The following is a 26,979-nucleotide window of genomic DNA, read 5'->3' as shown; positions in this document are numbered from 1 at the left end:
ATGATTAGGATGAGCAAATTCTATTATATTCTATTCCACTCATATTCCTTGGTGTAAAAGTAAGGTCTTAATTTCCTATGCAAAGTTGTCAAATCTAATTGTTTAATGATCTCTAGATCATTGTGACATGCAGCTTATCTCGAAAACTTGGCATCATGACATGGAGCCTCATCTACACCCACAAGCATTCATTTTATTTTAACATTTTCAACCTCTCTATGTGGTCCCATTTTCCATTCCCTTCTATATATATATATATATATATAAATATTTTTTAAATTTTTTATTTTAACACATTAAAATTAATATCAATTTAATATTTTTCAGATAAAATTAATTTAAAAATAGATTGTAATATACAAACAAACACTAAATTATGCTATTGAGATGAGAATATTAGATAAATATGAAGATAAACTTATGCTTAATTTCTTTAACTTTCTTAATATGTCAATATTGATATACAAAATCTATCAAGATTTTGGATTAAGAGTGAGAAATATGAGAAATGAATTCTTAAAATCGAGTGTGATTTCCTCTCTCATGTTCCTTTCTTTTATATATATCTTTCTTTTAGTATTATAAATATTAATAATTACAACTTAAACATCATTTTTTTTTATATATCTATCCATAGGCATGGATTCCTCCTCTCTAGTCACATTGTGTAAAATGGAGACACTGAAAGGGGAAAACAATGGGCTTGGTAGGCCTCTTATTTAGCAATTAAGACAAGAGCAAACAACTTGCCACCACAATCATATCCATATTCTTTCACCTTTTACTTTTTAATTTTACCCTTTAATTTTATCAAAAAAAAAATTTATTTTATTTTATTTGTAAGCCTCCTTCTTTTTACCGAAAGTCAACCCCCAACTCCATCTCCTTTAACCCCAAAATACTTCCAAAACTCAAATGTCAAAAAAATCAAGCTTAGTATTTTGTTGTACCCACCACTTGATTGCCACCTTCCCAACTTTATCCCTTTATAAAAACCAAAAACCCTAATTTAATTTCACCACCATTGTATTGAACCATAACCACAAAGTAGAATTGTAGGTAGTAGCAGTAAGAGAGAAGCTAAAAACCCCATTTTTATTTTAACAAACAAAAACCCGAAAACAAAAGGAAAGAAAATTTAACTCCAAGAATTCACCTCTTGTCTAAAGCTGTAATTTTTCTTTTTCCTATCAAGATTCAAAATCATGGAAGCACCAACCACCTTCCTGGAAAATTCAAGCGCCGCCGCCAGGGACTGGGAGGACGAGGAAGGCGATGAGGGGATGGGGGTGCAAGCTGAAGAGGGTGTGCAGTGCTCAACAGCTAACAGGTGGCCAAAGCAAGAGACTTTAGCTTTGTTGGAGATAAGGTCTGATATGGATGTTGCATTTAGAGACTCTGTTGTTAAAGCTCCTCTTTGGGAAGAGGTTTCGAGGTGAGTTTTTTAGCTTCTTCTGGAGAGTTTGATAGAAAATGACGTAAAGTTTTGAGCTTTATGTTTTTTGGTCATTTTACGTTTGGTTGCTGAGAAAATGGTGGAGAAAGCCTTGTTTTTAGCAAATTATTGCATAATAATCAATCTTGAGGTACCCATCTGAGCAGAATTGCAAAATTACTGTTCTTTTTGTCTAATGTGTTCATTTTTTATAGTCTAAGTTAATTAGCATTAAATTTGGTGTATAGTGTCAAAAGGGTCTAATAAGGATGGCTTTTTAGCTCAAATTACCGCGCGTGTTAATTTTTTTAGTTATTGAATCATGTTTGATAATTTTTATTGGTTTATTCAAAGTTTAAGCCGTTAGTGAGACCATGGATTTTTTTTTTCCCTATTGGTACTGTTGCTATCAGGAAATTGAAAGAGCTTGGGTATAACAGAAGTGCCAAGAAATGCAAAGAGAAGTTTGAAAATATTTACAAGTATCATAGAAGAACCAAAGGAAGTCAGTCCGGTAGGCCGAACGGCAAGACATATAGGTTTTTTGAACAATTACAAGCTTTAGATAAGACCAATGCATTAGTGTCCCCTGCATCGTCAGATAAAGATCATTGTTTAATGCCTTTGGCCTCGGTAAACCCAGTGAGCTTCATCCCACATGATGTTCCATGTTCTATCCAGAGTCCTAGCATGAATTGCACTGACGCCACCTCTACTTCAACTGCATCTACTTCAAGTGAGGAATCAGAAGGAACAAGAAAGAAGAAGCGGAGATTGACAGATTTTTTTGAGAGGTTGATGAATGAAGTGATAGAAAAGCAAGAGAATTTGCAAAATAAGTTTCTAGAAGCAATAGAGAAACGCGAGCAAGAAAGGATAGCTAGAGAAGAAGCGTGGAAGATGCAAGAATGGGATAAGATTAAGAGAGAACAAGAGCTTTTAGATCACGAAAGAGCGATTGCAGCTGTGAAAGATGCAGCTGTGCTTGCATTCTTACAGAAGTTCTCTGAGCAAGGTATCCCGGTGCAATTGCCTGACAACCCTACAGTCCCGATGAAATTTCCTGACATTCAAACATCTCCAGCGCAATTGTCCAAGAACCAAGCAGTTCCAGTGGAGAATGTAGTGAAGACACCTGAAAATAGCAGTATTGAGAGTTTTGTCAACATGAGCTCATCAAGATGGCCTAAAGAAGAAATTGAATCTTTGATCAAGATACGAACTTATCTTGAATTCCAGTATCAAGAAAATGGACCAAAAGGGCCGCTGTGGGAGGAGATATCAACATCAATGAAAAATCTCGGTTATGATAGGAGTGCAAAGAGGTGCAAAGAGAAATGGGAGAATATGAACAAGTACTTCAAGAGGGTAAAAGATAGCAATAAAAAAAGACCTGGGGATTCTAAGACTTGTCCTTATTTTCAGCAGCTTGATGCTTTATACAGAGAGAAGACTAGGAGGGTTGATAATCCCAGTTACGAGTTGAAGCCTGAAGAACTTTTGATGCATATGATGGGTGGCCAAGGAGATCAACAACTGCCAGATTCTGCCACAACAGAAGACAGAGAAAGCGAAAATGTTGATCAGATTCAAGTAGACTATAGAGGCAAAGAAGATGGAAATGGTTATGGAATTGTACCTATTGATCCCTCTTCATTGGAAATTATGGAGTAATGGAATTGTTGCTATTGATCCTTCTTCAATGGAAATTATGGAGTAATTAGACAACGAATTTCTTTCCACAGCTAAACTTGGTGTGCCTTATTCTGAGATGCGGGCCAAAGTGATTATGGAGTTCTTCCATGGTTCCATGAACTTTCCGGTTTTCGATGACCTTATTGTCAAGAACCAATTAGGAATACATCTCATAGAAAGCGGCGTCTTTGCATATGTATAATGTATATGGTCATCATTTGTTGAATAAACATGTCAAGTAAGATAGGTTGAAATTAGTAGTAGGTTAATATGTACTAAAATAGTTTACACTTCACTTTTTTAGCTTTTGAAAGCTCACGCATGTATGCAAAAGTGGGAAAATGCTTGTTCATAGTTGTATCAATCAATGTTACAAGAGCAGAGCAGTCTAGCATCACTTTTTCAGATGACAAATTGCAAACAGTTTGGTTATTTTTGTGTAGGAGGGACCCGTCCATGGAGCAGGTAAAGGGGAGATAAACTAGGGAGAAAAAAATGGCAGACTGCCCTCATCACTAACACGACGTTGAAAGTGATTCACTTTTTTGACTAGTGCCTATCATTATCACCCGTGCGCAAGCTGATCTGGGATGATTGGCAAAAGCAGTACCTTTTGACTCCTGCCATCTCCTATCCATCCTTGTATCTTTGCCCTGGCAGGCCTCCAATCCTGAAGCTTGGAAGGAAAATGCTTTCCACTTCAGTGCCACAGGCTAGGCATATGTGTGTAAGATTCTTGATCTTGGAAAGTTCCACTGCTGCAAATTGGTGCTGCCGTGGTGATCATGGTAGAGAAAAATGGACACTCCTGTTGAAAGGGGTGTGTGAAGGTCAGAGTTCTGATAGTTCCAAGAGATGAGGAGGTTTCCAGTCTTGAAGACTGGCCATGAAGATGGGCTTTGCTAATTTGGGTTCCCTTACAAAATCTTTGTAAAGTATTCAACACTGCTAACAATTTGCTAAAGAAGTCAGAGATCACCATCAAGCATGTGAAGAATTATTAATATTGAAACCATCTCGGAACAAAAAATACACATACAAAACGGATAAAAACATGTTTGGTTACATGAACAAATATAAAAATAAATAAGCTTTTGAAATAAATTTTTATCTTTTTAAAATAAAAAGGACTGAATAATAAGTTTTTTGTTTATTATAATTATCTTGATATCTGAAATAATAACTAAATATTACCTTACAAATTGGTCGTACAAAGATTTGAAAATTGTTATGTCAGCAACAAGATGGTGAAGATTTAATGGAAAAATATCTTATTTAGGATCATCAGCTAATTCTTATACTATATGATAAAAAAATTCCAGGCTTCCCTGTCCTATGTGATTATGTGACTTACAGTATACATGGGATTAGATTTCAGCTTCCGAGGAATTACATACAGCAGTGCAGCTTAACAGATGACGCTAGGTTCTGGCCCATGACATTGAACTTAGTCTATATTATATTTTACCTTTTTTTTAATAATGATTATTTTTTAATTTTTAAAAATTATTTTTAGTATATAACATTAAAACAATCTAAAAACATAAATAAAAAATTATTTTATATAAAAAATAATAATTTAATTTCTTAAAAAATATTGTTTCAATCACGTGTCAAATTAGTCACTTTATCTATTCTTCTCTTAATAACTAAAAATTATGAGAAAAAAAATATAATTTGTTATTTTTATAACAAACAAATATATTTGAAACAAACATTAAATTCTAATAATAAATGTTAGTTTAATTTTTTCAAGATATTATGTGTTTTGTTTTAAAAAAATAACTAAAATTGTGATACGTAATTTAAATTAACTGATTTCTTTTTTCAAATAAATTTCTCATTCCAAGTTTAAGTTTGATATGAACTACCCTCCTTTGAATAAGCTAATTAAAAATTAAGAACATAATTAATATAATTATATATATATAAGGGTTATTGAACACAATATGTAAGAATATAAAGACATATAAATTACTTATCATATTAAGAGTAAGGGATATTTTTTATATCAAAATATATTAGGCACAAATCATAAGATTTTTATGTTAATTTAGATGAAGAAACAGACAAAATGACAGGGAAAATAAATTATTTAGAGATTAAATTATTACAATTAAAGATATAATAACAGACCAGAAACTCAAATCACTATATCAAAATAGGCTAAACCATCTCCCCCTTCTGTTTTAAACTCAATCTTTGGCAACATTTTTCCTAATTTGGACAAGTTTACTGGTTGTGGTAAGAACCGAGTTTCAGTCTTTCATATCAACTCAAACTAATGAGTGGTTTCGTGTCTGTTTATTATAGCTTTTGGGCTTTTAATTGTTTTTTAATATTAAATTGACGGTGTTTTTTTAAGTATTAAACTAGATTTAACTTTCATAACATAATAATAATAATAATAATAATAATAATAATGGAGTTAATTTGGAATCTCATGAATATTTAACTTGATCCTCGAAACTTAATTAAAAAACTTATTAATTTTTTTTAAAATTTTTTTAAAGCAGTATTGTTTTAGTATTATGAAATAAATTACTTTACAAATATATTTTTTTTAAAAAAAATATATTAAATATTTTTTTACATAATATTAGCACATTAAAATCATAAAAAATATTAATTTAATATTTTCTTAAAACAAAAACTATTACTCTTCTAAATAAATATAAATTAATTTTAAGAAGTAATTTAACAGATCAATCTTAAGTTTGTTTTTTAATAGTTATAAATTTTTTTTTTTTTAGGATTATTAAAGATTTATATGATTATTAATTTTAAAATTTATAAAATTAATTAAAATATATATAAACTGATTAAAATATTTATTTTAATAATAATAAATAAATAAAGTATGAATTAGACTCCCTACTTATAACTCAAACCTTACCACGATCCATCCCCGAGTTCAATACCAATTCCTCAACAATTCGGACACCCTCACTTCGAAAACAAAATTAACAAATCATAAATTGAATGATCCAAATTTCCCATTATTATAACAGTTGATGAACATACTCACAAGAATTTTATGTCCCATTGGATTACAGCTACTATAAAATATTGCCTTTTCCACAGACCCATAGCCCTCCCCTGCCACATACAACAAGGAGTCCCCCCCACCCTACAGCACCCCCTCTCTCAACAATGGCAGATTATGAAACCCACCACCAGAGCAACCACCACCAACAAATCCCAAAAGAAACAGCTTTCCAAGCTATAAACACCATCATCCAGCTCCACTTTGAGAAGACCCTTGAAAAGAAAAGAGCCATAGACCTCCAAAAGAAAGAACTCCACAAGCTTTTCCTCCTCTTCTTCATCTTCCTTTCTCTCATTTTCATGGCTGAAGCACAGCCCAATCGCCTTCAATGCCGCCATTGTTGGGTACCCATTATCCTCCTCTCTTTATCACACCTCATCTTCTATGTCTCCGTGGCTCAGACCCTTAGGTGCATCAATGGTTTCAAGTACCAAAGAAGGTGTCACAAGCTCACTCTTGGCTTGGCTACTGAGAAGTTAAGGGAGTTGAAGATGAGAACAGCCAGTGGTAGCAACGAGTATGGTCATGATCACGTTGTTGTTAGTGATGAGGGTGAGCTTGAGATTCATTATCAAGAACCGCCTGAGAGCTACTTCGGTAAGTTCAAGAGGAACTGGGCTTTGCATTTTGGGTTCTTGATCTTCATCTATGCCTTCATGGTATCTACTTCAGTCGTGCTTCTTTGCTTTTAGTACCTTGCTTGTTGGTCAAATTCATGTTGTCTTTTAGAAGTGTAAGCTTAGTGTTAGAAGGTTGAGCAAGAAATAGCTTCAAATCTCAGTAATTTGATGTGAGAAAGAATTTGTTTTCGTTTTTGAGAATTAAATTCTTGATTTCAATTACAATTTGGAAATTGGAACACCATTTTCATGTTTCCTTGGTTGGTTTTAATGCTAAGCTATTGTTCTCCCTTCTTCTTTTTCATACACAAAAACAAGAGAGGAACTCATAGTACATATACTTAATTTAATATTCTCTTTGGAAATAATTTATTTATTGTCATTCAAAGATGCTAGCAGCTTGGTCTTGGGCATGATGACTGCTCATGATGAGGACTGCTTTTGAGAGATATATTGTGAATACTTTTGCTTACTTTTTTTCACTCTCCTTTTTTGTGAATACTCTCTCTATTAATAGGTGGTGTGTGCTTGTTACATCCAATTTGGGGATAGGGCTTTTTGTAGGGGTAAGATTAATAGGTGGTGTATGCTTGTTACATCCAATTTGGGGATAGGGTAGATCAATTGTTTCTATTGGTTTTTGACTTAATTGGGTTTGAATTGGATTTAATCCGATTAATGAAGTTTTTAAAAAACTAATAAGAATTTGTTTAGAAAAGTTATGATTTTTAGCTGTGATTGTGGCTTTTGATTCTAGTTCAAAAGCTATAATTTTTTTTTAAATAACTATAAAATAAATAAAGGGTTTAGATCTTAATTTTTAAGTATTACTAAACCATATAAACTAAAAATAAAATAAAGTTTTTACTATTCTAGTGACTTTGTAATTTTTATTATTCAAGGAGACAGAAAATAGAGTAAAATATACTCAAGTTATTTATTTATCTATAAATAGATGCAGCTGTGTTAATATTTATATTTATAGTTTGAAATTTGAATGGAGGAGGAAAACTAACCGTTGAAAATTTGTAGCCAGAAAGTGAGTAGTGGTTTAAAATTTATACTATAAGATACTTGTTGTAACATTTATCTTAACATATTTTCAAATAAAATCTATTTTATAAATAATCACTGCCGCAGTCTCTCAAACACAAGTACACTGTTCAGGGCTTACGTTCAAATTAAAGGGCCCCACATGGATTATAGAACCACAAACATGCAGTGTTAAGATCACAATAATGGCCCAGATAATCCACAGCAGCTCATATGTACACTTTCAGGCACCAGAAGAGTCCCATCATCTCTACCAAAAAAGATGGCCTTTGCTTTTTACAAAGTCCCATCATCTCTGCCAAAAAAGATGGCCTTTGCTTTTTACAATGTAAGAAGGCTGTTTATGTGGAAAAATGGAGTCCTACCTTTGAAAGATAATCTTCTTCTATTGAAGGCCAAATCCAAATAAAATCAAATAATTTATTGTTTTTTTCTTGATTCACATGATCTTCTACTGCAGAACTGGTTAAAGTGGAATATTTCTGTAGTTCTATGAATCTTCTAGAAAGCTTTTTGGAAAATTTTTTAATCATCGATATTCTCCTTTTAATGCCTAATCAATAAATTTTATCCATTTCATCCAATATTTATATATTTTAATCAAAGGCATTGAATATGAACAATTTTAGAACATGGATTTATTTATTTATTTATTTCAAGCTTCTCTAAAACTTGAAAAACTTCCATCCGTGTCCATTTATCTGATATGATCGAAATCTCAAATTGAACCCTTGCTTTTGAAAATGGGTTAAGGAAAAGGGTTCGTAGAGCGAAAAAGAAAATCAAAAGAACTAGTTTATAATATTGTGAAGAAAATATATGTAAATGATATGGTACACCTCTTCTTCATTATTCCTGCTTCCATTAAGAAAAAGGTAGCGTCTGACGGTGAGGAATTCAGTTGCAGCCTGGTGCTTAAATTCAGGCGACAGCATCACATAATGATTTGTATGCGTTGACACAAAGTTTGAATCTCTCCCCGGCAGCTGCCTGCAAATATTCATGAAAATAAATGCTCAAGGGAGAAAAACAAGGAAAAAAACATCGAAGTTGAAGCTAACAATACCTGAAAGTCTAAAATAGCACAGTGAATTAGGTGTTCAAATACTTTAAGAAATTTAACACATCAATTTCAGCTACAATACACAATTATGCTAGGCACAAATAAAATGAGATTGAGAGTTAGAGAGATACACCAATTTATAGTGTTCAAATAATCACCTACTACATTCTTTAAATCTCTGTTCAAGCATTCATTATCCACTCACAGTCTTCTTAATGGTGAGACCCTATCGATACACTAATCTCTTTATAGAGACAAGATTAGAAAACCTTTCACTCACAATCTTTTTCAAGGATCAAGCCTTTCAATCACAATCTTTTTCAAGGCTTAAGATTAAACCTTTCAATGACTCACAACCAAAGTTTTTTCCAAGTAGTTTAGGTGTCACTAACACTTTCACAATAGATATCTCTCACAAGGATTTTTCACACCTTGCAATGATAAGAATATTATAGTAAGTTGAGTTCAAGTCTTTATGAATGTGAAATAGGGATTCGATGCAAAGCAAGCTTTGTAAAGATTATGAAAATGATGAAAACTATTCTAGATATGAGAATTTGTATGCATCAAGTGTTGTAAAAACAGAGTTGCGTGTTCTACACTTAAAGTGAAAGAGTGGTATTTATATGCCAAAAGACCACACATGGCTGTTACTCACACTAACAAGATGGGGTTAAAATATTTCGATTTTTGATGTGTTCTTCCATCCATGTTAGAAACAGCTACATTTCTATTTTTGGAAGAAAAGGAGTTGTTGCAAAAGCTTTAGTAAAAAATAAGACAAGTTAGCACTTTTCGCCTCTTTCATGTAAAGAGTGTTACGTACAGCTCTTTTAAAAATTACAAGTTTACCACTTCAGCTAAAATTGGATAGAAAGTGCAAGAAACCATGTGATAGTCTTTTTAGCTAGCTTTTTGGTGAGGAACCATGCTAAAATTGGATAGATAGTCTTTTTAGCTAGCTTTTTGGTGATTAAAAGTGTAAAAGCACATGGAACTATTTTTCACCATGCATAAATCTCGGCATGAAAGCTATTTTGGATGATGAATTTTAGGCAATTAAAAATAATTTTGGATCAAATTCATTTTTGTGATGTCAAATTAAATTCTATAAAAACTTTTGCATTAATATAAGTTTAGGCATCTTCAAGTCATGCTTGCATCCACTTCAATTTGATATGGGAAAATTCTTACAACATTACAATCTTTGACAAACATATTAACTTCATTAATTGTTGTTATCATCAAAATAATTAATTGCTATCATCAAGATAAGTAATCCAGGATGCTAAAGACCTTTGAGCTAACAATATCAATCAAGGTTGAGCCAGATACATGTTTCAAGATGTTCCAAAGATTTGGCTCCCTGCAACCTGTTTAGCCAGGTTGCTGATATAGCATTTTTTTTGTTTGATTATTGGTTAATTCAATAACTTTTGAGGAAAAACTTTGGTTACAGATACAAAAAGAAACAAACCCCTGAACCTGGAAGTACTTTTAAGTTATTCTGTTATTCTAAATTTGAATTCATTCAACAGTTTCTCATTTTATGAGTTTTATTCTATAATCCATATACTATTTCATTTTGAGAATCTAGAACCTTACTAATTTTAAATTCATCCCTTGTTATTGTATTGCTCATTGCTCAGAGGTGAAGTAATCAGTTGGGATGACAGGATTTGAACCCGTGCTATACTTTGTAAACCTTAGCACTTGTAAACACACTACTTACAAGACAAAATGACAGATATAGGTGTGCCCTATAATCATCAGAAAGTGATGCAATGAGGATTTGATACCATATCCTGCTTATGGATGGGCAATGTCTTGGTTGATCAAGAAACATCGAAGTCTAATGAGGGACAAAAACTAAACACGATTTTCTGGATACTGGTATGGATGGAGGGATAAATTTATTGACTGACCTGTGAAGCACCTTGATGCTTATCTGGATGCCATTTTAAAGCTGATAAGCGGAAACTGCAGGCATAATTAAGGTAGAAATGATCAATAATGGTGTAATGAAGAAGATTTGCTGAATCAAAGATAAAAAAAATATGCTTACTTTTATGGTCAAGAAAAGCAGTAAAGCACTTACGCGTTCTTAACATCTTCAATCTTTAAAGGACCGGTTAGAGGCAGACCAAGGATTGTTCTGTCAGAATGTGATCCCACAGAATACGATGCGTTGCCAGACTCTGTTTCTCGATTAGCATCCCATTCTTTGTATCTTTGGTCCTTCCACTTTGGAGGCTCTCTCCACTCAAATCCAGATGGTTCTCCTTGGAAAGACTTATTAGACCACGTATACCATCTGTTTCCAAATGTTGCATGAAAAACTGTCTCAGGATCACCAGAGTGCTCTGCAGAACTCTCTCTTCTTAGCTTACCTGGTCATTTCATTAAGTCAGGAGCCATCCTTTTGTGAGAAGCGAGGAAGTCACATTGCACTATGGCTAGTTGGCTGAAAATAATATACAAAAGGAAAGGAAAAGGAAAAAGCCCACTTCTTATTTTGTCTTGGTGATATTTCTTAGCAGATCGAGCATAAGCCTTTTCATTCCTTTTTCTGGAGCCAAATGGTGGCTCTGCATCAGATGACCATACCGGGTCCTTGTGCTGGATAAAATATGCAAATCAGTATCACTTCTAAAACATGTGAGCTAAACTCTTGACCAGAAAGAGAGAGAGAGAGAGAGAATTTAAGGTTGAGGTACATGCTCTGTCTCTGAGAAAATACATATGCTTCAAATAATAAACAAACAAGGGAACAATTCATGGCTTTTGTTTCTGGTCAAGAAAATAATGGAGAATCAGATTCATGATTCAGATTGCCATTCCAAAAAACTACACGATTGATATGATGATGCTGCACCTTTTCATTAAACAACTAGTATTTGAGTTAGATAGATATAAAACTAGAAAAAGAAGGTTCATATCAAGAAGACACTGATTTTATCCATACACTCATTGCAAAATCATCAAGTAAATCCTTTCTGCAAAGACAAAAACTGGATGCAATATACAGTCACATAAAAGACTTCTTAGAGCAATCTAGGCTATACCAGTGAAACTGTGTTATTGAGAATGATTGACTGCTTGTTCATAGAGTTCTCCAATTAAAATGCTCTGTAAACTGTCAATGCAATAATGTACGTTTGCACCAAGGATTTCTGTTAATTCAGACAAAGTAACAGAAAAGTTTACCTGAAATGTTCTAAGAGGTCCATTATTGTAGAGAAGATCTTTCAATGCCCTCTTCTCATCAGCACGTTTTTGGCGTCTTACAAATTTTATGTAATCCTGAAGTTATACTTGCATGTCACAATTTTGTTTTTTTTAAAGAGAACTAAATGAATAAAATACACTGACAGGAAAGGGAAGTGCATACAAAGTTCATTAGATGTAAAGGGTAAAAAAGCAAATTTTATCAAGATAGGAGACACAAGAAAAGCTTTATGACTTTTGAAATTTATGTGAAAAGTAAATTTTAGCATCTCAATTTCTAAGCACAGAGAGAAACAGTAACATGTGTTGTTGACCAGAAGTTGCAACATTTTTCTTTACCTTAGATGGCTTTTGATATCCTCTGTTATCCTGGCCAGGGAAAAATGTTAGTCTTTCTCATAGGCAATCTTTAGTATCCACAAAGCTGTAAGAAAATAAGCAAATAGATGAAGAATGTAACAAGCAAAAACAATGACGAATCTCTAACGTACATCTAATAAAGAAATTAACTACAAAGAGAAATAGTATAGCAGAAAATATCATCTCCCTGTGTCATGTGGGCCAATACATTCAAAAAACTGGAAAAGGAACATTCAGATTTAAAATTGGTTATTCGTCATCCCAATATTTGGCTTGGCAATATGATGCTCCCAAACAAGAGAAACCCAAATATGCTTCTAGCAGCTTATCAGAGGCATGTAAAACTCTCATAACTTCCTCAGATTTAAATGAGAAACACATTTTATACAATTTTTATCTAAAATCTAAATGATGAAAGATTCATACTTTTGGAATCTGTGCAACGGGAAGTCATTGACAACAGTTTTTGGTTGTAGAACAGAATATTGTCCTAATTTTGTCGAAATTTCACCAGAATCCATGGGAATTTGGGTAGTTTCATTCAAGTCTAGAGTTGCTAAGAGTTGGAGGAGTTCAAGATTTATTTTACGAGAACAAGTTAGCACACCTAGAAGTTTTCGGACTTAAATATATTCAGCTCCAAGAAATTTTTGAACTGCTAGAAATTTTCCACTTAATCATTTTCAACCCAAGGAAAAATTCCCCATTCCATATTTCAACTCAAAGTAATAGTCATGGTACAGTTCATTTTGTTGAAAGCTTCATGTTTCCTCCCCACCTAAAGACATGTGGTTCAGTTCATCGCATGGGATACAGAACATGGAACAAGTCCACTTAGTTCATAATAACCTACTGCAATCGCATAGCTCCCAATTTTCAACATTCAAGACAATTGTTCATAATGAAGATAGGTTCTAATTTCTAACCCAATACAAATAGGGGTCTTTCAGTAGAATCCAGCTGACCCATTACGAATTATGACTAATAAGCAACAAACAAAACATAAAGTTTCAATCTTGAATTTCAAAAAGAAACAACCCCAATGAATATATTCACACACATTGAGCTAAAAGGACACAAAAACTAACACAGTGTAGCTAATCAATCATCACCTTAAATTGAATTACAAAAACAAATAAGAAAATCCCAAAATTCATAAAAAAAATCTAAACATTTCCCACATAAAACCACAACTGCAAAGAAGAAAAATAATTTAAACTCACATCAACCCGTTTGCTCTTCCGTTTCTCGCATGCAATAGGTGTAGAATGAATTGAAGCAAAATGGGTCCTTGTTGTTATTGATTGTGATGAAGCTGGTACCAATGAATTCTTGAGTAAAATCACGTTTCTCCATCTGGGCATTTGCATAATCATAGGAAAACAAACAACACTTGACTGCAAACAATATTTCAATGCTTTCCTGAATTTATTTGTAATTGAGCTATTGTTATACGGAGGAAAGTGATGTTCTTGTAGCACGAAAAAATGAGGCGGGGAGGAGAGAGAGTGAAAGCGAGAGTTGTTTGTGCATCGGTGATTAGCGAGGTAAATGAGCTTGTATTATTAATAGTCGGCGAAGTCCTCTCCTTGCCCAAAGGTACGGTTGGAATAAGAATTTTTTTTTTAATGCTTTCGAAAAGTTTATTTATTAAAAAAAATAATTTTTAATTATTTTAGTATTATTAATATTAAAAATAAATTTTAAAAAATAAAAAATATTTTAATATAATTTTTTTAAAAAATAATTATTATTAAAATCTCAAATGCTGTCTAGAAAACAATCATAAGCTTGTATGATGCACATGAATTTTTTTATTTTTCTTTATGTTTTTATGTATTTTTGTTATGAACTCTTGAAATAACATATGACTGAGCTAATTTATTTTTCTTCGAGTTAAGTTTTTTTTAAAATAAAATAAATTTATCTTAGCTGACCTTCTGAACCATCAAATTTACTTTGATTAACTTTCTTAGCTCATAATCTCAGCCAATTTTAATAGCTTTAGGTTTTGAACTTTTATTATAACGTTATTAAAAAAGAACCAAACCTTGTTTCGATAGAGATTGCAGGTCACCAGTTCTTTAATTAAATTGTTAAAAATATATTATTGTTGAAATATGAACTATGCATGGATAATATGAATTGTTCAGCAAAAATTCTTGAAAAACGAACACCGAATTACTACTCACGATAATAATAATAAAAAATATTAATGATATATATAAAAGGTAAATTGTTGTTACAATAACGAACAGTTAATTTAACAGAATAACTAAATAAAACGAGGATTGATCTAGTGGTTAAATATATGTTAGGTTTGGGGATGTGATGTATTTTTTTGAAAATATAATTCATTTAAAGTATAAATTATACCTTTAAAAGTTAAAAATACATAATTTTTATATAGGTTCCACTAGAAAAATTCAAAATCATCTTTAAATCAAATACTCTCAGATAAATAATATATCGTATTTTAGAAGATTCATATAAACTCATGGGCTCTCATATATTTTGTTTTGAAAGTGTTTTATTAATCAATATATTTTAGATTTACAAGATTTTATTGGTAATTTTATCTTGAAACCTTGATTAAAAAATTAGATTTTATAATTTTTTAAATTATAATAAAAAATTATCATAATATTAAATAAGCCCTAAATCAATTAAATCTGCTTAGTTATGACCACTTCAACTCAAGATTAATTGGTTTATATACTTCAAAAATTCAAACTAAATTAGTTTGGTGGGTGGTTCATTGGTTTTATATGGAATTTATTTTTGTCTTATGTTGCAATTTGGTTAATGTCTAATAATGCAAGGGATAAATTAAGAGAATACAAAACATTTTCTGTTTAAAAGATAAAATTAAAAATAAAAAAATAAATCATCTATGAGGTAATTTTATAATGAATCTCTGTATTTTTAAAAATAAAAATATATGGAAATATTTTTTTTATACTCGTTTTTTTCCCACAAAAATGTATAAATGTACAAGTGTCATCGGATACCTTATATGGATAATTTTAAAAAGAAATTTGAGAATAAAAATCATAATTTGAAAATATAGGTGGAAAAAAAAATGAAAATTTCTCCTGTATATTACTTAAAAAATCCTAAATCTTAAACCCAAAATAATAATAATCACAAGGGAGGCTAAGCAAAGATCAAGCATTGGATTTAAATGTTCAGCCCACGTATCATTATTCCGAATTTAATTTATCATGCCCATGTAATAATAGTCTTGAGAGGTTTGGTGTAACCCAATAACTTTTCATTAGGTCCATGTGGCCCAACAATTTTGGCCCAAATAAAGATAAAAGTTGCCGATGTTAACAGACCCCGTGGTTGAAAATTTCAATCTTTATTATTATTATTATTATTATGATAAGACTTATTTTAGCATAAAATATTATTTGGTATTTTTTGTTAAATTTAATTTAATTGATTATCCTTGAAACTTTATGATTGGATATTTTTTTTAACTTGAGTTAAACTGTGTAAAAGCTACCTTAATTTAATTTAGTTAACTTAAAGAATCCATAATTAATACAAATGACTAATAAAATATATGATTTATCTTTTAAAAAAATTAAAATGATTTTTTTAAAAAAATCATAACTTAATTAGCTAAATATATAATTTGGATTATGAATTTTATTGAATTTAAGAACTATATTTTTTAAATTATTATTTAATTAATAAAACAATAATAAAAATAGAATATTATAAAATTGAGCATAAATCAAATATTAGAATATTTCTTTAAGATTTTAATAATTTAATAAAAAAATTAAAATAATTTATGAAGATAAATTTAAAATTAAGTAAATATTAAAAAATGAAAAAATAAAAAAAAGGAGAAAAAGGCAAAAAGAGAGAGGAAGAAGCCATCTCCTTAGTGAAGAAAATACGGTGTACCCAAGGTTTTTAGTATAGAAAGTATAATACCCGTTAGTTGGGTGCATTGCATTTACATTTGTGACACACCTCACATTAAATCAATTCGTAGTTCACAATAAAGGTTTTTTTTTTTAAAAAAATCTGTGATTGATATAATTTATGTTACTATTTATTCTGATAAATATTAAATTATATTATTATTCTACCCCTTAATTTACACTGTTGAAGAGAAATACATGCATATGGAAAGGAAAAATAATTTTGGGAAGTGATTATAGAATGGGAGGCTAGATAATTCATTAAATCTTTATTTTACTATTTATTAGTTGATATATAAATTTGTATGAATTTCTTATACATAAAAATTTACACATGAATAATTTTTTCAATAGAATATAATAAATGTACACAAGATACAATATTTTTCTTGGTAGTTTTCATGAATTGTAGCTAAATTCTTTTTTATTAGGTTTAGGCAAATTATGTACAATTGAATTAGATTTTTTTTATTAAAAAAACCTTCATACATCCAGCAAAATCAGTGTTTTTGTGTTATAACCTGCCTTTTCAAATTGTTTTCATTTAAAAATTAAACTAGTATATTTTAATGTGTTAATCTTATTTTTTAAAAAATATACACCATAATTACAATACCAAATATATACTAATTTACAATCCCAACTAATATATTTAAAAATATGATAATAATTATTTTTTAAATTAATTTTTATTTAAAATTATATTAAAATAATTTTTTAATATTAATATAAAAAAACGATAAAAAAACATAAATTTGAATTAAAAAAATAAAAAATAATTTTTTTATAGAAATATTTTTAAACTAAAGGAACAAACCAGTGTTTTAAAACTTGGTCCGGTCCGGTGGGTTGACGCGGGACCCGGCCGACCCGGGGCTAAAACCGGGCCGGGTTGATGAAAAAATAGAATGAGTCATGACCCGGCCGATTCGGCAACCCGGCAAAACCCGGTCAAAAATCTGGTTGCAACTTGTTGATTTTTATTTATTTTTTTACTAAAACGATGCCGTTTTGAATTTTTTTTTAAAATAAAAATTAACCCGGCTAATCCAGATAACTTGATCAAAACCTAATGATCCGGTCAAAACCTGAAATCCAGATCTCAAACTAGATCGAGTTTAAAAACTATGAACAAACTTACTCCAAGAATAAATGACGTATTTAACATGACTGCCAAGCAAATTCAAGTGTGGTCATGTCAAGAGGTGAAGTGGAAACATCAGCCCATCCATGAGCTTTAAACAAGCTTTATGCTAATCGTGATGGCCCCAGAGCACACCCAAGATGTGATTGCAAGGAAGGGTAGTCTCCAGAGAGCATTAATAATTAAAATAAACTCAAACCTTGCAAAACACTACTTGATGATGGAATAGTGTTCTCTAATGGCGAACACGATGAAACTACATGGGCACCACTACTGCCCTACCTCTCCCTCCATCTCTCTGCCTGCTGCCTGCTGCCTGCTGCCTAGTGCATGAAATAATGCTCTTTGCTTTTCTTTTCTTTTTCTTTTTTTTTTTTTCTCAAACTCGTAGCATCTTTGATACCAGCTGTATGTTCATTTAAGAAGTTATTAAACACCGCCGGGTTAAGTATTCGGTTCATGTGCTCTTTATATATATCTATTTTTTCAAATTAAAATAATATTTTTTTAAATAATTATTTTAAATTTTAATTGAATTAATTAGATTATAAGTTGATTTATCAAATTTGATCAGGTTAATTAGTTTCTATTTAGTTTAATTTAAGATATGAGCAAGAGTTTGTTTGTTTTTATATTTTAAAAATGCTTTAAAAAAATTAATTTTTTTAGTTTTAAATTAATTTTTTTAGTTTTAAATTATTTTCATATGTTTATATTAAAAATTATTTTTTTAAAATAATAAATATTTTTTTAATGTATTTTTAAAAATAACACTTTAAAAAATAACTATTATCATATTTCTAAGGTATTTATCCTGCATCAACCTGCCAAGATTAAACACATTTAATATAAATATATAGACACAATCTGGCCGTCCAAAAACAAAAACAAAACAACTAGAATCTCCACGTCTCTCGGCCTCCATGGAAATGAATGGATGCAAGAATGTGCCCTCCTCTTACTAGTAAAGTAAGAGTTTTAATTAAGATATGCTAGTTTTGGCACTTCAATAGGGTCCTGAATTTGAAGCACCAAAATTATTAAAAAGGTGTGCTGATGGGATCATAACTAGCAAAAGTTTTTTTTTTTTCCCTTCAAAACCTATACACAAAAAAAATAAATGATTTATCAATTTATATAAAAATAAAATTCAACTAATTTTGACTTTTTTTCTTGCTGTAATTACCTTCCAAATAAATCCACAATCAAATGTTATCTTTACTTTCTTTCTTTTTGCATCTTTAATTTTTTTTAAAACCATTAAGTATATCTCAAGAACAATTAACACACACGCATAATTAAATTATTTTAAAAAACCCTTTTTTATTTCTAATAAATCATATATTTAACCTATCAAAAACCCAAAAAGAAACCCTAATTTAAATGGAGTTTTTATTATTTGAAATCAAGAGTCATCGAGCCAACCTGTAATTGGGACCTACATTAATACCATAGCCAACTCAATTGTCCCATTTTCTTTCTATAAATTACTAGAAAATTAAATCAATGAGAAACATCCACATAACATCACACAAAAGTACAGCACTCACACCAAACACCAAATAAATAAATGAATAATAAAATTTAAATTAAATGCAATAAATGAATTATGAACCCCTCAAATTCCCCGCTTAAAAAAAAAAAAAAACATCCATTTTCCTTCCTTCTCTCCCTTCCTCTCCTTCCCTTCCCTCACTCCTCTCATAAACACTCCCCCTCTCCCTCTCCCTCTCCCTCTCACAGCCGGGGACACCTGTCCTCTTCCCATAAACACCCCCCCTCCCCCTCCCACAGCCGGGGACACCTGTTCTACCATAATTCCAAATTAGGGAAATTCTTAGAAAATATTTCACAAAAGCCAAGCTTCCATAAAAACATTGAAAACCCTTAATTTTCAAACCAGTTTTTCTAGTCTCTCCGTCTTTCTTTTCTTTTCTTCCTCTTTCTTCTCTGTCTATATATATAGACATACGCTTCCCTCCATCACAGAGTGGATGCCGGAGCCAAAAAAATAGCATCCCACGTTTCTCCTTCATCTTCTTTTATTTATATTTAAGTTTCCCATATTTTCTTTCCTCTCTTTGTCTGTCTACAATTCTTGAATCTTTCTTTTAACTTTCTTTAACGTGCACCAAAAGCAAGGATACTAGTTGCTTGTTAAAGGCAGAGAAGGAAGGATAATATGGGAGCCTGTGCCACCAAGCCTGAGGTGTTGAAGGAGGGTGAGACTCCTGAGCCTGCCAAGGAGGAAGTTATGGTGGCAACAGGTGGTGATGTTCAGGTTGAAGATAAGGTTGCCGCTGAGGATGAAGAGGAAAAGAAAGTCGTTTTTGAGAAAGATATTGGTGATGCCGGCGGTGATAAGGTGGAGGAGACTGAGATTGTTGATGACAGCAAGAGACGATCTCTAAGTAATTTGTTCAAAAAAAATATTTCACAAAAACCAAGCTTCCAAAAAAACATTGAAAACCCTTGATTTTCAAACCAGTTTTTCTTGTCTCTCCGTCTCTCTTTTCTTTTCTTCCTCTTTCTTCTCTGTCTATATATATACACGTACGCTTCCCTCCATCACAGAGTGGATGCCGGAGCCAAAAAAATAGCATCCCACGTTTCCCCTTCATCTTCTTTTATTTATATTTAAGTTTCCCATATTTTCTTTCCTCTCTTTGTCTGTCTACAATTCTTGAATCTTTCTTTTAACTTTCTTTAACGTGCACCAAAAGCAAGGATACTAGTTGCTTGTTAAAGGCAGAGAAGGAAGGATAATATGGGAGCCTGTGCCACCAAGCCTGAGGTGTTGAAGGAGGGTGAGACTCCTGAGCCTGCCAAGGAGGAAGTTATGGTGGCAACAGGTGGTGATGTTCAGGTTGAAGATAAGGTTGCCGCTGAGGATGAAGAGGAAAAGAAAGTCGTTTTTGAGAAAGATATTGGTGATGCCGGCGGTGATAAGGTGGAGGAGACTGAGATTGTTGATGACAGCAAGAGACGATCTCTAAGTAATTTGTTCAAGGAGGTATTTATTTTATTTCTTATACCAAGATTTTCCATACAATTATTTTTATTTTTTGTGCAAACATAAATGAAAGATTTTGATTTTATTTTATTTTAAGACATTCTTTAGCAATGAAGTTTAAAGCTCAAGTAAAACTTTTCCCTTAAGCCCACTTTCTCTATGAAAAACTATGCAGCTATTTGTATTAATTAGGTTTATTTTATTTGTTGGGATATTATAAGCAATTAATAAAGTTAAAAGCTTTAGTTTCTATGAACAGGAAAGTTGGGGTAAGGTATCTTTAACTTTGTTATTTTGCATATTCATTCGATAACATACAAACAAATTAACTCTTATCAAGGACCCATTTTTTGTTTGGTTCTTCCATGATTTTCCTCAATATTTTCTGTGATTTCATTTTCATACCCTTTAATGAGATAATTTTTTTTAATTGCTGCCCACATTAGTTTTATATATTAATAGTGAGAAGGTATTAGTATATTATTATTTTAATGCGATCTTATTAGATAAAGAAAGAAATAACAACTTGGTTGGGACTGTAGTAATTTTTATTTTTTGATACTTTTCAAAAACATGTTTTCCTTTAAAAAATATTAAATTTATATTTGTTTTAGTATTATTTTTGATGATTTTGATATGTATAACAAAAAAAAATTCAAAAACATTATTTTAATATATTTTAAAATGAAAAATATTTATAAAAATTACATGCATTAACAGTACCGAATATATATTAAAAAACGGAGTTTGATTTGCGTTGTTAGATAACTTAGTTTTGATGTGAGAAAGGTGATATAAAAATATTGAGGGATAGAAAAATATATCTAAAAACTCTTATGATGATGAGGGATCTAGGTAGGAATGTTAAATCTTGATAGAAATAGAAAGCAACTATAGAGCAACATGGCTGGATATGTATGGCTCTAGTCGATGGTGGGCGCCATAAAGCGTGGCAAAATTGATGGTTTATGGCTGTAAGTACTTGACATCCATAGAAGACTTGTATCTTGCTGTACTGGTTGTTGGGGCTTGGATTATTCTGATCCTTTGTTTCCTACCAATTCGATTAAATTGTGTCAGATTGTGGGGTGTTCTTCGTTGATTTTGGAACGTATCTTTCAGCCTCTTAGCTATGTTCCCTGCACTTTATTTTTATGCAATGCAAGTCCATACACACAATTACATTTGCATCGCCTTGTTCACACAACAGCCAACTGGATAGGTTATTCTTCGGCCCAATGGTCGATAAATTAAGGACTGGTGTTAATGGCAGGTTATGCCATAGCTGCTGAAACTAGCCTGACTGGAGGGTTAATATGAGAAAATTCAGGATCCAAAACCTAATTCAAGCCAACTTTCTAGTTGAATAGGAGAAGATATTGATCCGAAACATTGCTATATTTTTAATGATTATGTTGGCATGGCCAGTCTTGACCGAATCAACACTTTTGTTTTCTTAAAGAATGAAACATTGCTGCTTAAATAGAAAATAGTTTGACTTGAAAACCCTAACTGTTTCTAAGGTTAACAACTATCATTCTGACACAACCAGCCCCAGAAGTAGAGAATTATTTATGGTGTCCCGTTGGAACCTATAGAGTCTCCATTGCTTGTATATAACTAGTACTGCGACCTAAGAGGGGGACAGGGGGCTCAAGCCTGAGCCCTCACTTCTCTTGCTTTGCAGGGCTGCCATAAGCTACAATGCCATTGGTAAAATGAACATATTAGTTAGATTTTGAATATTCTGCGATATCTTATGGTTAAAATTGCATGCTATGCAGAATGAAAAAGGGAAGGAGCCAAAAGAAAGTGACAAGGCACCAGCAGAACAAGAGAAACCAGAAACTTCAGAAACTAAAAAACCTACTGAGCCAGAAGTGCCAAAAGAAGAATCTTCAACAGTGAAGGAAGAACCTGTAGTGGTAATTGAACCAAAAGATGTAAATGCTCCTGTAAAGGTAGAGACAGAAAAAGTAACAAGTGAAGTCAAACCAGAAACTTCAGAAACTGAAAAACCTACTGAGCCAGAAGTGCCAAAAGAAGAATCTTCAACAGTGAAGGAAGAACCTGTAGTGGTAATTGAACCAAAAGATGTAAATGCTCCTGTAAAGGTAGAGACAGAAAAAGTAACAAGTGAAGTCACACCACCGGCAGCAGCAGCAGAGCCAAAAACTACTGAAACATTAGGGGAGAAAAAAACCGTGGGGACTGAGACTAAAACTACTGAAACAGTAGGGGAGAAAAAACCTGAAAAGACTCCTTGAGGTCTTGGAAGTAATGTCAAAAGTGTGATTTTAGCTATAGATATTGACACTTCAGGGTAAAGGCTGTGATGTGGTGGTTGCCATGGTACTTTTGCTGCTGCTTTTGTGAGTCTGTTTCTCTTGTTTTCTCACACATCGATTTTTCTTTTCATTTCAGCTTGTTTGACATCTTTATATCTCCATGAGGAAGGATTGATTTATTAATTTGTTAGATTATATATCAACATAGATTGTTTTATGCACATTTTATATTTTTTTTTCTTGCATTTTCTGGCTTTCTACTCACAAGGAGAGTTCCACAAGATATGGCTCATTTTAAAATAATCCATCATCAAAATTTTAGTTTTAAGATTAAATTAAAACATTGTATGTAGAAAATGGTTAGATAAACACATCTAATCTTTAAATAATTTCTCATTAAAGACTCGATGTGGATCTGCTTGCTTGTGCTTAAACAAGTTCAGGATCAGCACCCCCTGTACTTACAAATACACGAAAAACAATTTTTTTTAAAAAGGCACAGGAAGCTTTACAGCTATGCTGGAAATACAAAAACTTATAACCCTTTCTGAAGAGAAAAAAATGGTGAAAGGCAAAGCCCATCTGTTCCTATGGTATTTTCACCTTAGCCCGTTTTTACAAGATAATGGGTCCATGGAGTTCTTAAAATCGCAGCAAAAAGCTAGAGCAGTCAAGCATTAGATTTATGTAAATTCTTTGATCCTAAACGGTCACATGAGTTATGTCAACTATAGTTGTCAAACGTGATCTAGGATATCAAATGTAAAAAAAAAAAAAGTTCGGATTTGCGCATATATATATATATATATAGTCCTGGTTGTATTTAAATTTAGTTAAATTGATTAATTGAATTACTAAAAACCTGATGATGATAAACTAGTTTAATTAAAAAAATTGGGCCAGATTCTAAGTTTTCCATGTTAATATGTCATCTCAAGCATATTTAATAATTATGTACATTACAATAAACCCATGACTATAAGCAGTTTAGAGGCCTATCGATAGAAGTATGGACTTGCATCTATAGGATATCAATTCTAGGCTACTTATAAATCAAAATACTTGATTTTCAAACTTTACTATGTCAACTTTAAACTTAAATTTTATTGTGATTATTCTAAAAGTTACGGTTGCTATTATTATAATGTTTATGATTATAATTGTAACATCTATATATAATGATAATGATACACACGGTTTGTATATTTTTTGCTCAAATCATCTTTTTTTTTTTCATGGTATCAAAACCAATCTAGTTTATATTTTAAAGATCTTGCTTTCGCTTTTTCTAAAACATGGTTGATTTTGGATTCTCCTTCTTATCCTAGTTTATTTTCTCCAATCTAACACAACTTGTCTCTATCAAACTTAAGGAGACAAACTATATTACATTGATTGCACAATTTAAATCTATTCTTAAGAGTCATAATCTGCATGGCTTTATTGATGGTTCTAATCTCTGCTTTACTATGTTTATTGATGATAATGCTATAAAAAATAAGTTTGTAAATCCTATCCACACCAGTTGGCAGAGTCGTGACTAACTTTTACTAAGATGGATCATCTCTTCTATTTCTTCTACACTAGTAGCTTTCTTTTATGGTTTGGACTCTTCGTTTTTAGCATGACAATCTCTTGCTACTCGCTTTGCTTCTTAATCAAAATCTCACATCTCTTACTTGAAATGTTAGCTACAAAATCTCTAACAAGGTTCTTTGACTTGTGCTTCATATATGATTGAAGCCAAGTTCTTAGCAGATCAATTATTTGCCGTTGGAAAACTAGTTGGTAATGACAATCTCATATCCTTTATTATTAGGGGTATTAATCATACTTTTACACAATTTATTATCTTACTCCTTCCATACTCGTGAGATTTCTATGCCATTTTTTGATTTCAGGTCTGAGCTGCTGAATCATGAAACAATTTTGAATCATCATGCTCCATTAAATCCTGCGCCAAAAACATTCTCATTTGCTTTATTCAATAATCAACCAAAGTTTCAGCCTGTGAAATGTAAACTCCATTTTTCTAGGTCTTTAAACACTAAAGCTACAAAGTCGAACTTTTATCTTAAACTTGCCTCCTCCACATATACTAAGGATGTTTTTTCTGTTTTTAACTTTGGTGGTCGTTCCCCTTGCCAGATTTGCAAAGGACATAATCATCAGGTATTGGACTCTTTTCGGTGAATGGATTTTTCTTTCCAAGGACATCATCCTCCTACAGAACTGGTAACCATGGTTACCGATATTAATGCAAAATTTTTGAATTGTCAATGGCTTGCGGATAGTGGTGCTAATGCACACGTAACTAATAATGTTGAGAATCTTGATTCCAAACGCCCGCTTGATGGTAATGAGATTGTCGATGTAGGTAATGGTGTAAGTTTGTCTATTAAACATATTAGTTCATCCATTGTCCACTCTTATTACAATCGCTTTCTTCTTAAAAATATTATTCATTGTCCTCACGCTGCTACTGATCTTTTTTCTATTAAATTTTTTTGTGTCGATAATGATGTTTTTCCATCTCACATATAATGCCCATTCGGTTTAGGAGAATCAGACAGGAATCATGCTTCTTCAGGGTCCGAGTGAAAATGGGCTCTATTTTATCAATTTAGCAGTAATGCTTAGGTCATCCATCTGAGTCTGTCTTACATCATGTCTTATCTAATTCTAATTTAACTCTTTTTGGTTCAATGCAAAAGAACTTTATATATGAATCTTGTTAACTTGGAAAATCCATTCTCTAGCAGTAATGCTTAGGTCATCCATCCGAGTCCGTCTTACATCATGTCTTATCTTATTCTAATTTAACTCTTCTTGGTTCAATGCAAAAGAACTTTATATGTGAATCTTGTTAACTTGGAAAATCCATTCAATAACCTTTTTCCTCTCATCATGAGACATCAAGTCCTTTAGATCTGATCCACACGGATGTTTGGCTTACACTTCTTATCTCACCTAATGATTTTAAATTTTATTTAACATTTATTAATGATTTCAGTTGATTTACATAGTTGTATCCAATTGCAAATAAATATGATGTCTTTAATTCTTTTGTTCAGTTTCAGCTACTTTGTGGAAAAACAATTTTCATCCCCTATTAAATGTTTACAAACCTATAACGGTGAAGAATATATTTCCTTCTTTTTTACTCTGTATCTTATAGAAAATGGTATTTTTCATAAACAAATATGTCCACATACTTCTTAACAAAATAATATTGCTAAATGAAAACATCACCACATTGTTGATATAGGCCTCACTTTACTTGCACAATCTGGCCTTGCTAAGAAATTTTAGGTTAAATTATTTTTAATTACCATATATTTAATTAATAGGTTTCTTACGCTAGTTTTAAATAATGATGCTTATTTATTCAAACTATACAAAAATGCACCTGGTTATTCTTTTCTACGAAACTTTGGATGTAGATGTTATCCTTCGTTACATCTATATGCTAAAAATAAATTGTCATATCGTAGTATCTTGTGCATTTTTATTGGTTATTGCTCCAGTCAAAAGGGTTATAAGTGTTTTGATTCCATAAGTGAGCGTGTTCACATCTCTCGCAGTGTTGTGTTTGATGAAAACTGTTTTCCAGGCAAAATAAGGATTCCAAATTACTCTCCTATTGGTATTGTGATCCCTCCTGACATATTTTTCTCTCCCATTCAAATTCCAATTTCTTTTAATTTTTTAGGTCCACCACCTACCAAATTTACTAGTACATCTTGTTCTTCCCTTCGAATTCCAACTTCCCCTAATTTTTTGGGCTCACCACTTACCTATTGAATAAACTATTATGCAAATCAACTTACAATAAATTCACATCCTTTACCCTAACCTCATGAGCCCCTTAATTCCCTTGTGTCACCCATCCCATCCTCTATTCAAATTTCAACTGTGCCCTGTAATTCTTCACCCTATCCCATTATCATTGAATCGTTTGATCCCCTAATTTATTCAAATTCATCTATGAGGCACTCCCTTGTTCCCTATATTGTTTCTCGCTCACAAACAGGGCATTTTTGGCCTTGTCAGTTTCCTGACTATGTGACCCATTATTCCTCATAACATC

The 26,979-nt window shown here is 31.9% G+C and overlaps 4 protein-coding genes across 7 annotated transcripts; 3 read left to right on the top strand and 1 right to left on the bottom strand.

Annotated features, from left to right (window-relative positions):
• The first annotated feature begins 667 nt into the window (after positions 1-667).
• LOC105141000 (trihelix transcription factor GT-2-like) lies at positions 668-3,537 on the top strand. The gene is made up of 2 exons (XM_011048064.1): positions 668-1,435; positions 1,849-3,537. The coding sequence occupies exons 1-2, from the start codon at positions 1,206-1,208 to the stop codon at positions 3,107-3,109; spliced, it is 1,491 nt and encodes a 496-aa protein (XP_011046366.1). The 5' UTR covers positions 668-1,205; the 3' UTR covers positions 3,110-3,537.
• Positions 3,538-6,098: 2,561 nt separating this feature from the next.
• LOC105141001 (uncharacterized) lies at positions 6,099-7,090 on the top strand. The gene has a single exon (XM_011048065.1). The coding sequence runs from the start codon at positions 6,284-6,286 to the stop codon at positions 6,869-6,871; it is 588 nt and encodes a 195-aa protein (XP_011046367.1). The 5' UTR covers positions 6,099-6,283; the 3' UTR covers positions 6,872-7,090.
• A 1,434-nt stretch (positions 7,091-8,524) lies between these two features.
• LOC105141002 (uncharacterized) lies at positions 8,525-14,054 on the bottom strand. The gene is made up of 7 exons (XM_011048066.1): positions 13,727-14,054; positions 12,483-12,512; positions 12,123-12,218; positions 11,423-11,534; positions 11,014-11,305; positions 10,841-10,895; positions 8,525-8,842 (listed from the first exon to the last, which is right to left on the bottom strand). Exons 1-7 carry the CDS (start codon positions 13,877-13,879, stop codon positions 8,774-8,776), a joined length of 807 nt encoding a protein of 268 aa, XP_011046368.1. The 5' UTR covers positions 13,880-14,054; the 3' UTR covers positions 8,525-8,773.
• A 6,083-nt stretch (positions 14,055-20,137) lies between these two features.
• On the top strand, positions 20,138-23,112 carry LOC105140997 (neurofilament heavy polypeptide-like). 4 transcript variants are annotated; one of them, XM_011048055.1, is made up of 3 exons: positions 20,138-20,601; positions 22,386-22,562; positions 22,716-23,112. In XM_011048055.1, the coding sequence occupies exons 1-3, from the start codon at positions 20,356-20,358 to the stop codon at positions 22,866-22,868; spliced, it is 576 nt and encodes a 191-aa protein (XP_011046357.1). In that variant the 5' UTR covers positions 20,138-20,355; the 3' UTR covers positions 22,869-23,112. The 4 variants fall into 4 exon arrangements, with proteins under 4 accessions (XP_011046357.1, XP_011046358.1, XP_011046356.1 ...); XM_011048056.1 differs by having other exon boundaries at positions 22,386-22,596; positions 22,756-23,112; XM_011048054.1 differs by having other exon boundaries at positions 22,386-22,788; positions 22,837-23,112.
• The last annotated feature ends 3,867 nt before the right edge of the window (positions 23,113-26,979 follow it).

Source organism: Populus euphratica, unplaced genomic scaffold, assembly GCF_000495115.2.
Source record: "Populus euphratica unplaced genomic scaffold, PopEup_1.0 scaffold318.1, whole genome shotgun sequence".
In the NCBI taxonomy this organism is placed as follows: domain Eukaryota; kingdom Viridiplantae; phylum Streptophyta; class Magnoliopsida; order Malpighiales; family Salicaceae; genus Populus; species Populus euphratica.
Note: the sequence above shows the minus strand (reverse complement) of the source record. Positions and strands in the feature narration are given on the sequence as shown.